Source organism: Electrona antarctica (assembly GCF_951216825.1).
Source record: "Electrona antarctica genome assembly, chromosome: 14".
Lineage (NCBI taxonomy): Eukaryota > Metazoa > Chordata > Actinopteri > Myctophiformes > Myctophidae > Electrona > Electrona antarctica.
The window spans coordinates 42,520,051-42,531,847 of NC_136795.1; the positions used below are offsets into that span (position 1 = coordinate 42,520,051).

Genomic DNA, 11,797 nt, shown 5'->3' on the forward strand with positions numbered 1-11,797 from the left:
CTGAGGTTTGCGTGATCTGCGCAAAACCCCTTTTGGTGTTTTAAACATTATGTTATAATTTAGCTATTGAAAAATAGCAGATCTACAAGCTCATAGCGCGCCACCGAGTGGCGCGCTACAAGCTTGTAGGTCTGCTATTTTTGAAAAATCGTGAAAATATTTATTTCAGAAAACTGGAGGATTTAGAAGGATTTTTTTTTTTAATTTTGAGGTCAGGCCTAAATGGGTCAAATAATAAGGGACAATATCGGTGGCACCCAACTGTAGACCATTAATAGAACCATCACACACAGCTTGTTCCTGCCATGTGGTCTTGACTCACTTTATCCACCACAATCATTGTGCCACAATGTTAGAACGCATCATACTGGTGGGTACATCAGAAATGACATGCTCCTAGACATGTGTGTCACATGAGGGTTTCGGAGAACAATGATGTCTCCCTACAGGCAAGACCAGTAGACCATTAATGGAACCATCACACACAGCTGGTCCCTGCCATGTGGTCTTGACTCACTTTATCCACCACAGTCATTGTGCCACAATGTTAGAACGCATCATACTGGTGGGTAGGATTGAATCCACACAACAGTACATCTTGAAGCATAGCATAAGTAGATAAAAGTATTATGCAGTAGGGCATTCACTTCTAGTCATTTTTACTAGTTGCCTAGTTTACTAGTCGACTAGTCGACTAGTTGTTTAACTACCTATTATCTATCTATTAATTACCTATTAAAAAAAAAATGTATAAATATTTGTACATTGAAAAACTGTGTACATGGTGACTATAACTATAATCTACCTGATCTTGAGGTCTACAAAATCGGGGAAAAAATAAACTTTTTTTTGTTTTTCTTTTTTTTTTATCAACTAGTCAACTAGTACCAAAAAGGTTGACTAGTGGATTTACTAGTCGACTAGTAAACTGGTCGACTAGTTGCTTAATGCCCTATTATGCAGTACAGTATATTAGAACTTCAGTTTAAATCCAGTCGCCTACTTTGATGTTTATTCCATGCATACTGGAAGAAGGTAAGAAGTCCGTTCTTTAAGCTCCCAGTAGTTTATTATAGGATATCAGGAATCAACGTTTCGACCCCTCCGGGTCTTCATCAGGAATAAACTATACTGGGAGCTTAAATAACGGTGTGCGGACTTCTTACCTTCTTCCTGTATGCATAACCTGCACCCGTCAACATTTTGCTTACATTACATTTGCTTCCCGTTTGGATATTCCATGCATACTGTCATAACCTTAATGTCTGACCTGAAGAAAACGCACGTTTACAAGCACCATTTATTTATTGATACAAGGCACTGTACAATATACAGGATCCCATGCGTAACATGGATATATACAACAAACGTGAATCCATAAAGCAAGATAAAATAACTGGATCTATATATTTCAATTATATTCACAATTAATTGTGTCGAGGAAAGTCATTGACTTTTTTTTCATGCAGGTTTGTCTATAATCAATGGTTAGTTAGTCATCATTTTGACTGCAGCCTGGACTAATAGTTTAGCCTTGACATATAATGCATTGATTTAGACATACATTGAGATGCATTGCATGATGTTGACAGGAATTAACCAGTGGTTCAAAGTGAAAATGATATAAAAATGATCCCCATTTCTCTTAAAATGATGTTATAACAGAAATAAGAACTAGGCAGGTAAAAAAAACATATTACTAGATTATAATGACCACATGGTGAACAGGCAAAAAGTGAATCACTGTTCTTGCAATCGGGGCCGGATCTACCATATGGGCACTTTGGGCACGTGCCCAAAAATGTTTGTTTTTCTGTTTTTTAGCTCCACAGAAAATGTCCCTGCTAATCCGAATTAAATAAATGGTGTCTAAAAAGATTAGTGTTTTATTGTTGGTGAGAAGGGCAGCTGAAAAGTGCAATTGTGTGTAAAGCAGCAACAATGCGCTAGATTGGCTGTCACTCTGGGGGGGGGGGGGGGGGTTAGGCGACCGGAAATAGGCCAATATAACGGCATAAAACTGCCCCAAAACGGCTCCGAAACAGCAAAAAATGTGCACGCACGTGAAGGGGGGCCCTTCGAGCTACAGTGCCCAGGGGCCCTCAGAGGTGTTAATCCGGCCCTGCTTGCAATGATCGTGTTTGTAAGGCAAATGTCAGGCAAATAGTACATACTAAATAATTAACATTGTGTGAGCTTCTCATAGTGTCTCATCCTGAAGAGGGCGCTGTTGACCAAAATGTGTCTAACCCTAACAGCTAATGATCACTAAACTACAGATTAAGTGGAGTATTGTTTATTTAAAGTAAACGTATTGTACTCATCCTATGCAACTGCACTAACAACTGGGCGGCTGTGGCTCAGGAGGTAGAGCAGGTCGTCCAATGATCCATGGGTCGGAGGTTCGAATCCCGGCTCCTCCTGTCCACATGTTGAAGTGTCCTTAGGCAAGACACTGAACCCTGCATTGCCTCCAGTGGTTGCTACCATTGGTGTGTGAATGTGGGAAGTCAGGACGCTGGCGTTGACTGTTCGCTGCTTCACCTCCCAATGTATGAATGAATGGACCATTGTGAAGAGCTTTGAGTAAGCGCGTAGTGCATAGAAAAGCGCTATAAAAATGCAATCCATTATTATTACTAAAAGGAGGTGTCTATGTTCTTTAGTGAAAGAAATTAGTTAATGCAATGTTTGTTGCTTCACCTGTGTGAAACATCTTCATCTCTCATGCTCATCACTCAAGGGTCAGCCTGGCTGGGAGCTTCAGTCATGGTGCCATATCCTGAAGAGGACGCTATTGGACCAGGATGTCTCTTCAGCAGCCAATCAGAGAAGAAGGCAGCTTAGACTGTCTGAAACATTGTGGAGACAGACGGAAAAATGACAGAGGAATACACACAGTTTATCAGATGAAGAAATGTTACGTTTAGAACCACTGTAAGAACAAAGAATAAAGTCACATTGAAGTTTGTTAGCAGATAAATTGCCAATGATACTCACTAATTGGAGGATTGAACTCCATGGTCGTCGTCGTCGTCCTCACAGCTGGGAGGGTTGGTTCTTCTGCCTCTTTTGCCACAGCCTTCAGCATCCTGTCTATCATCTCCTCTTCTCTCTTCCATTCGTCTTCAGTTAACGTTTGCTTTTTTTTAAACATCACTATCTTGTGTCTCACACCATGTCCAGGTTCAAAGTGTCCTCTGTTCCTCGTCACCACGTCTTCTATTTTCTCCATCAGCTCTGTTACCTCTGAAATGTCATCCTGTCTGAAGTCTAGAACATGGTACCTGTAGCCACATTTCTCTAGGAGCCACCTCAGAGGTTCTCCTTCAGACTCGATGTACTCTTCCACGGGCCTGTTCCCCAGCCACAATCCCCATGTGAACAGAACCAGAGTGTGTTTCCAGACTCGGTGCCCCATCAGCTCCATGTGTTCCTCCACCAATCTCCTGTCGGCTTCAGAGAAACTTGACATGACAGAGACCGTCAACAGAACAGCGTGCGGACACACAATCAGACCGTGTCGGAGCACATCTTTGATCTTCTGTGATGGAGGTGTAGTCAACCAGTCTGGACAGTTCACTACACTCACATTTATTTTGCCGTTCTGTTCCATGACACATGCTGTCAGTTTAGGCTGGGTTTTGAACTCCTGGAATATGAGGTGTGCTGTGTTGTTAGTCATAATAATCAATGTGGGAGTTTGTATGCAAAAACGTCAACCTATTCTCTCTTCATTGAAGAGTTTGCCTCTCAAACTTGGCAGAGATTAACTCTCCAAATGTCTTATTATTCTCCACAACTTAGTCAACACCAGAGTGTAGAGTAGGAGAGTATAGCGACCCGCTTTGATCTCGCCGCAAAGCGGGCGCCTATGGGCTATAGTTCCAAACATTGCTCCTATGGCTGGAACTATCCCATTGAGATAGAATGAGCACTTCCGCATTCCATTGTTACAATGGGAGTCAACATGCCACAAAAATAAAATACAAAATGTAAAAATAAACATTTAAACTAAATGTATCTGAATATGGATTATATTCACAAGCAGCAAGGACGTACAGTAAGTAGGCAGCAGGTGACAGTAGCTAACACAGATCACAGTGAAATGTAAATTCAACAGAGTCAAAGCCAGAGTCAGTAATCTCTAATGAACAGAACAGACAGAGAAATATCACTCACCTTTAAACGAGTAACTCCAAACACGACCTTCTGCAGTATGTGGTTTCCGGCCATGTTTCTCCCAGTGTGCTCTCCACCAACCAGCATCACCCTCACATGTGGGAGACTCTGGCGTTGTCCTGACAGACACATTTCTTAGTTAATTTAAGACTGATTTAACGATTTACAGCTCCGATTCAGAGACTAAGCGATATGAAACGTTACAGACAATTCTGCCTATAAACTGAAAGCTGCCCAATGAATAACCATAAACCTTGGGTTCTTTTTTAACATTTAAATCCCACCCCCCCCCCCACCCTCTGTCAATTTCCAAATACTTTGTATTGATACAATATCTGACCTCAGAACAGTTCACTGCCTCTATGGAGATATCTATCTGTCCTTGTATCTTTTATACTCATAATGGAGATATATTCTCTCTATTGAGCAAGTGAAGACAGTGTGCAGGCAGATTATTATATATTTTTTTATCTTAACGTCTGCTACCAATGCACTTGTCCCTGAAGACTTTGGTTTATTCATGAAAGTATTTTCCCTAGCAACAGAACTATAACAATTAGTTATTAAATATTAACCATCATCATGGTATTGTAAAGGTCATGGTCATTTAGTTTAATGTCATGCTATTTGCCATATTTTGGAATAGAAAGTTGCATTTTATTCTTATCTAGATCCACAGAACATACTGCCAACAGCCAGCCAGCCAGAAAGCAATACATTACAGACAGACATGCAAAAAGACAGACGGACATACTGTACAGATTTTCTTTTAAAAGCATCACCTTCAAACAGAGCTTTCAGAACAGCTCTTTGTCTGTGTGTCTTAGTCACGAATGTGTGGACGCGTTTTTCTATGTTCGTCATCTTCTCTGACAACTTCTCAGAATCATCTCGATCAACCTCAAAATGTTCTTCATTTCCTGCCACCATCTCCTCTATCTTTTCCAGCAGCTCTGTGACCTGGTGAGGGTCATCTCTCTTCGTATTGTCAAAAACATGATACCTCTTCCCACATTTGTCAACAAGCCAGCGAAGGTCTTCTCCTTCGGCCTCAATGTGCTGCTCAATGCATTTGTCTCCCAGCAGGTCACCATAGTTGAACAGTACTATAGTGCGATTCCAGAGTCTCTGTGACAGAAGTGTCACGTGTTCTTCTACTGCTGCTCTCTGTGCTTTGGTGAATGCTGAATAAAGAGGAACCGTCAGAAGAACAGCATGTGGCCCGGGAGGACAGAGAAACACACTGTTCTGGATCTCCAGTTTGTACAACTCTGAAGTGTCCTGTGGCCGACTGTTGTAGATCCAGCCTGGTGAATCCACCACTGTCAGATGTCTCCCTGCTACCTCGCCACGTTTTACCTCACAGTGTGTTGAATGATCAGCTTTCACACTTCCTCCCAGAATAGTGTTTCCTGCTGAACTCTTCCCTGACCAATGCTGTCCCAACACCAAGATCCTGAGGTCAGTACGTCCTGTCAGATAAAACATAGTTTACTATCACTATGAAATTATGCTCTTACAATAAACTAATCAAATTACGGTAGATTTAGAAGACATGTTATTTATTAGCAGTAAAACAAGACATACGTGTGTCTGCCCTCCTTTCTTCTCCTCTTCTCATAGTTATCTCCATCTTCTTTGGATCCCCTGAGACCTGTCGTTCTGTCTTACAGTGAAATCCATTAGGCCTACTAGTCACTATCTGATCTATCTTTTCCCTCAGCTCTGTGACCTGACTCCCATCTCCTCTGTCACTAATGTTAAGAACATGGAAGCGGCCTTCACATTTCTCAGTAAGGTATGCAAAATCATAGTTAGATCTAATGAGATCAAGTTTCATGTTGTTTTTATCAGCTACAGTGAACACCACAATAGCGTGTTTCCACACTTGGTCATCGAGGAGGACATTCACGTGCTCCTCTGCTGACGCCTGTGTTCCTACATATGGCATGTCCAATGGCATGACCAGGACAAAGGCATGGGGTGCTGGAGGACACATATACACACTCTCTTGGATTTCTAACTGAGTGAGTTTTGGGGTCAAACCTAGGGGAAAGTGAGACATCCATCCTGGAGTGTCGACCACCTTGAGAAGTCTCCCTGACACTATCTCTTGTCTCATGACGCTCTTAGTTGTTCTTCTGTTTGTTTCAAAAGCATATCTGCCCAGGATAATGTTTCCTACTGAACTCTTTCCACTGGGTTCACCTCCACGTCTTCCCCCGATCAGAACAATTCTCAGTTCTGCCGGGTCACTGTTCTTCCCTAGTTGGAAAATAAATGTAATATTCATAAAGTTATACATACCTACACACAGTTATGACTAAACCATGTAGCAGTTTGTTGGTTTTGTCTGTTTTAAAAGAACTCACCTTTGATGGAAGCTGATTTTCTACAAGACGTCCTGTCTACAGTTGTAAGATCTGTAGAACTGTAAAAGTAATAAGCTATTATTTGTTATCATTCATATTATTAGGGGGTCAAAGTAGTGTGTATGGGACCCCTTTTGTATTTGTTGGTTTTATTTGTCTTATTATTATTCTGCCGTTTAACCTAACCGTGCAGTCACTTTTTACTAAACTCAAATTAAATGTTTCTGGCACACAATTGGCAGGTGGTGTGATTAATAATTACCCAGCACCATTCAAAACGCACCTGTCAATTGTGTGCCCCAAACATTTGTGCTTCCCTGGTCAATTTATGATGACATTTGTGGTGATCAGAGGAAGTTTTGGTAAATTCAGTCCAGCTGTCATTCCGGGACCCTTTGCGTGATTTTGAGTGATTGGTGTCCGGGTGAAGCTTGTGAAAAAGTGGAGATATTTCACATGGATATGAAAGTAGAGGATCATATCTGACTCCAAGTCTTTGGAATTATTTATTGAGTGAGTACACATGGAGTGCCGACAACATTTATGCCACTAAATGTATGTCTATGGAAGAGATCTGTGGCTCTGTATTGTGAAATACTTGCCAATGTATGTAGGCTAGTCAATCTAAGGTTTGACCCAAAAGAAATTGCAATAGTAATCGTTCAACGTTCTTTTTTTAATGATCCTTAGTGTCATCCCAATTACATATAAAAATCGTTGTATTGAAAAATTGTGGATCATGGTAAATTCAGCGGTTGAAAGTTGGGGTACCATTAAAAACCTATTTAAGGCAAAAATGTCACATTTTAATTATACTTTAAGCAGCATGTGACATGTCAAACTAGGGGTTATTCATGATTCTGAATCAATTGCAAGCATTAGTTTTGCACTAAAAACAATCCTTCAGATAAAAACGTCCATAGCCGTCATCACACATGTGATGAGGACGAGGTCATCACATTATGGCACATTTGAGCAAGTGGCTGAATTTAGCCCAAGGAGTGTTTTTCGTGCAAAACTAATGCTTGGGATGTATTCACATTTCAGAATCATGAAAACCCCCTAGTTTGACATGTCACAAGCTACTTAAGTCAGTTTCCTTTATTTATCTTAGTTATTTAATATAACTCAGACCTAGCGACAGGTTCTGATTGTCATAAAGTCTGAGCTCAATTGAGCTTCAGATATCAATGCTTCTCCTGGCACCATGGATATGATATTCAGTACAACTGAATATCATACCTATACAGCAATATGGGAATGCTGATGCATTCTTTCTGTGCAGGGCAGGCAGAAGCAAAGGAATGCAAGTTGCAACCATGTCTCATTTATATATGAGGTAACAATTTCTAGTGTGCATGAGGTAGCTCTCTAGCTGTTTTGCCTTTGACTGGCCAGTTTTGTGTTTGTGTGTACCACATGATGATTTGATTGGCTGAGCACGAAATGCGATGATGTATGATGATAAGAGTGCCCCTCACTTCACACGAGTGTGATTTCCCCCCCCCCCCCCCTTAATTTATGTCTTAATTGTGACTACAACCTTTTCATCAGGTTCTAATCTAATCAGTTGAAAGTCCTTGCACTGAAACATTGTAGTTGTTGCCTCCCCCCCCCCCCCCCCCCAAGTGAATATGTAAATCATATATTAATTCAAACCTTTGTTCTGTGGTGAGTTGCCCATCTTGGAAGTTGGACAGGTTGGTTCCACAGCTGGGCGTGGGGGAGTTTGATCTCTGCTCATGAACCCTGATAGTAGACACCGGAGAACCATATTACAGTATGTTGTTATGAATGTTTTTTGAGGGACCAATGCATGGCTTCTGCAGATAATGCGTCATATGGCAGCCATGTCTATGGGATTTTTAATGCTTGTTTAGAGCACTAAATGACGACGTGAGACGTCACATGGCCGATAGAAATACAGTGGGTGCCCCTCACTTTTCATGAGTGTGATTTTTTATTTTTTTGTAATAATTATTATTTGCCAAATCAATTCAAACCTTTGTTCAGTAGTGCGTTGTCCATCTTTGAAGTTGTAAGGGACACCCATAGACTGGTCACTCTTCACAGACAGGTTGGATCCACAGCTAGACGTGGGGGAGTTTGATCTCCTGATATATAGTAGACACCGGAGAACCATTACAGTGTGTTAAAGCTGTGTCTAGAATGTTGTTGTTATTATTATTATTATTTCCAAATCCATTCAAACCTTTGTTCAGTAGTGCGTTGTCCATCTTTGAAGTTGTAAGGGACACCCATAGACTGGTCACTCTTCACAGACAGGTTGGATCCACAGCTGGGCGTGGGGGAGTTTGATCTCCTGATATATAGTAGACACCGGAGAACCATTACAGTGTGTTAAAGCTGTGTCTAGAATGTTGTTGTTGTTATTATTATTATTTCCAAATCAATTCAAACCTTTGTTCAGTAAGGGGTCCATGTGTGATGTCACACAGTTCATCCATAGACTGGTCACTCTTCATGGACACATCATCCATAGACTGGTCACTCTTCTTAGACTGGTCACTCTTCATGGACACATCATCCATAGACTGGTCACTCTTCTTAGACTGGTCACTCTTCATGGACACATAGCCAACGCTAAGTGCAGGGGAGTCTCGTCTCTGCTGATGGACTGCAGGGCTTAATCAACACAGTACAGAGACATCAGTGTATTCTGACTCACGAGGATATACAGGTATATAATGGTGTCACAGTCAGTCCTCTGAGTTCTCACGACAGCAGCCATGGACAGTTCCAGATCCTTGTCTTACCTCTCAGCTTTGGCTTGGTCATAATGTCCTGCAAGCACGCTGGTTTTGGATGCGGGGCATCCAATTGTGTGCCCCAAACATTTGTGCTTCCCTGGTCAATTTGTGATGACATTTGTGGTGATCAGAGGAAGTTTTGGTAAATTCAGTCCAGCTATCATCCCGGGCCCCTTTGCCCGGAGTGATTGGTGTCCGGGTGAAGCTCGTGAAAAAGTGGAGATATTTTGACTAAGCAAACTTTTTATGCCAATACTTTCACATGGATATAAAAGTAGAGGACCATATCTGACTCCAAGTCTTTGGAATTATTTATTGAGCGAGTACACATGGAGTGCCGACCACATTTATGCCGCTAAATGTATGTCTATGGAAGAGATCTGTGGCTCTGTATTGTGAAATACTTGCCAATGTATCTAGGCTAGTCAATCTAAGGTTTGACCCAAAATAAATTGCAATAGTAATCGTTCAACGTTCTTTTTTTAATGATCCTTAGTGTCATCCAAATGACATAAAAATCGTTGTATTGGAAAATTGTGGCTCATGGTAAATTCAGCGGTTGAAAGTTGGGGTACCATTAAAAACCTATTTAAGGCAAAAATGTCACATTTTATTTATGCTTTAAGCAGCATGTGACATGTCAAACTAGGGGTTATTCATGATTCTGAATCAATTGCAAGCATTAGTTTTGCACGAAAAACACTCCTTCAGATAAAAACGTCCATAGCCGTCATCACACATGTGATGAGGACGAGGTCATCACATTATGGCACATTTGAGCAAGTGGCTGAATTTAGCCCAAGGAGTGTTTTTCGTGCAAAACTAATGCTTGTGATGTATTCAGATTTCAGAATCATGAAACCCCCCTAGTTTGACATGTCACAAGCTACTTAAGTCAGTTTCCTTTATTTATTTTAGTTATTTAATATAACTCAGACATAGCGACAAAGGTTCTGATTGTTATAAAGTCTGAGCTCAAATTGAGCTTCAGAGATCAATGCTTCTCCTGGCACCATGGATATGATATTCAGTACAACTGAATATCATACCTATACAGCAATATGGGAATGCTGATGCATTCTTTCTGTGCAGGGCAGGCAGAAGCAAAGGAATGCAAGTTGCAACCATGTCTCATTTATATATGAGGTAACAATTTCTAGTGTGCATGAGGTAGCTCTCTAGCTGTTTTGCTGACTGGCCAGTTTTGTGTTTGTGTGTACCACATGATGATTTGATTGGCTGAGCACGAAATGTGTACCACATTTGTGTTGATTCGATTGGCTGAGCACAGACTGTGATGATGTATGATGATAAGAGCGCCCCTATGGGATTTTTAATGCTTGTTTAGAGCACTAAATGGCCGATAGAAATACAGTGGGTGCCCCTCACTTTTCATGAGTGTGATTCTTTTTTTTTCTTTTTTATTATTATTTGCCAAATCAATTCAAACCTTTGTTCAGTAGTGCGTTGTCCATCTTTGAAGTTGTAAGGTACACCCATAGACTGGTCACTCTTCACAGACAGGTTGGACCCACAGCTGGACGTGGGGGAGTTTGATCTCTGAACCCTAATATATAGTAGACACCGGAGAACCATTACAGTGTGTTAAAGCTGTGTCTAGAATGTTGTTGTTATTATTATTATTATTTCCAAATCAATGTAAAAATCGTTGTATTGAAAAATTGTGGATCATGGTAAATTCAGCGGTTGAAAGTTGGGGTACCATTAAAAACCTGTTATTATTTCCAAATCAATTCAAACCTTTGTTCAGTAGTGTGTTGTCCATCTTTGAAGTTGTAAGGTACACCCATAGACTGGTCACTCTTCACAGACAGGTTGGACCCACAGCTGGACGTGGGGGAGTTTGATCTCCTGATATATAGTAGACACCGGAGAACCATTACAGTGTGTTAAAGCTGTGTCTAGAATGTTGTTGTTATTATTATTTCCAAATCAATTCAAACCTTTGTTCAGTAAGGGGTCCATGTGTGATGTCACACAGTTCATCCATAGACTGGTCACTCTTCATGGACACATCATCCATAGACTGGTCACTCTTCTTAGACTGGTCACTCTTCATGGACACATCATCCATAGACTGGTCACTCTTCTTAGACTGGTCACTCTTCATGGACACATAGCTAAGTGCAGGGGAGTCTCGTCTCTGCTGATGGACTGCAGGGCTTAATCAACACAGTACAGAGACATCAGTGTATTCTGACTCACGAGGATATACAGGTATATAATGGTGTCACAGTCAGTCCTCTGAGTTCTCACGACAGCAGCCATGGTCAGTTCCAGATCCTTGTCTTACCTCTCATCTTTGGCTTGGTCATAATGTCCTGCAAGCACGCTGGTTTTGGATGCGGGGCCTCCCTCCTCCTCCATTCCACCAGACGCACTCATACTGTATTGTACAGTAGCACCCAGACCTTTTTAGAAAGACACCCAACACAACCTGCTAGTTGAAGT

General features: G+C 41.2%; 1 protein-coding gene across 1 annotated transcript; it reads right to left on the reverse strand.

Moving 5' to 3' along the window:
- Positions 1–2,971: 2,971 nt before the first annotated feature.
- Positions 2,972–11,375, reverse strand: LOC306937207 (GTPase IMAP family member 8-like; the record flags this gene model as incomplete). The annotated part of the gene is made up of 8 exons (XM_079520873.1): positions 11,326–11,375; positions 10,776–10,892; positions 8,214–8,303; positions 6,555–6,613; positions 5,770–6,447; positions 4,965–5,654; positions 4,183–4,301; positions 2,972–3,652 (listed from the first exon to the last, which is right to left on the reverse strand). The coding sequence occupies exons 1-8, from the start codon at positions 11,367–11,369 to the stop codon at positions 2,972–2,974; spliced, it is 2,478 nt and encodes an 825-aa protein (XP_079376999.1). The 5' UTR covers positions 11,370–11,375.
- Positions 11,376–11,797: the final 422 nt, after the last annotated feature.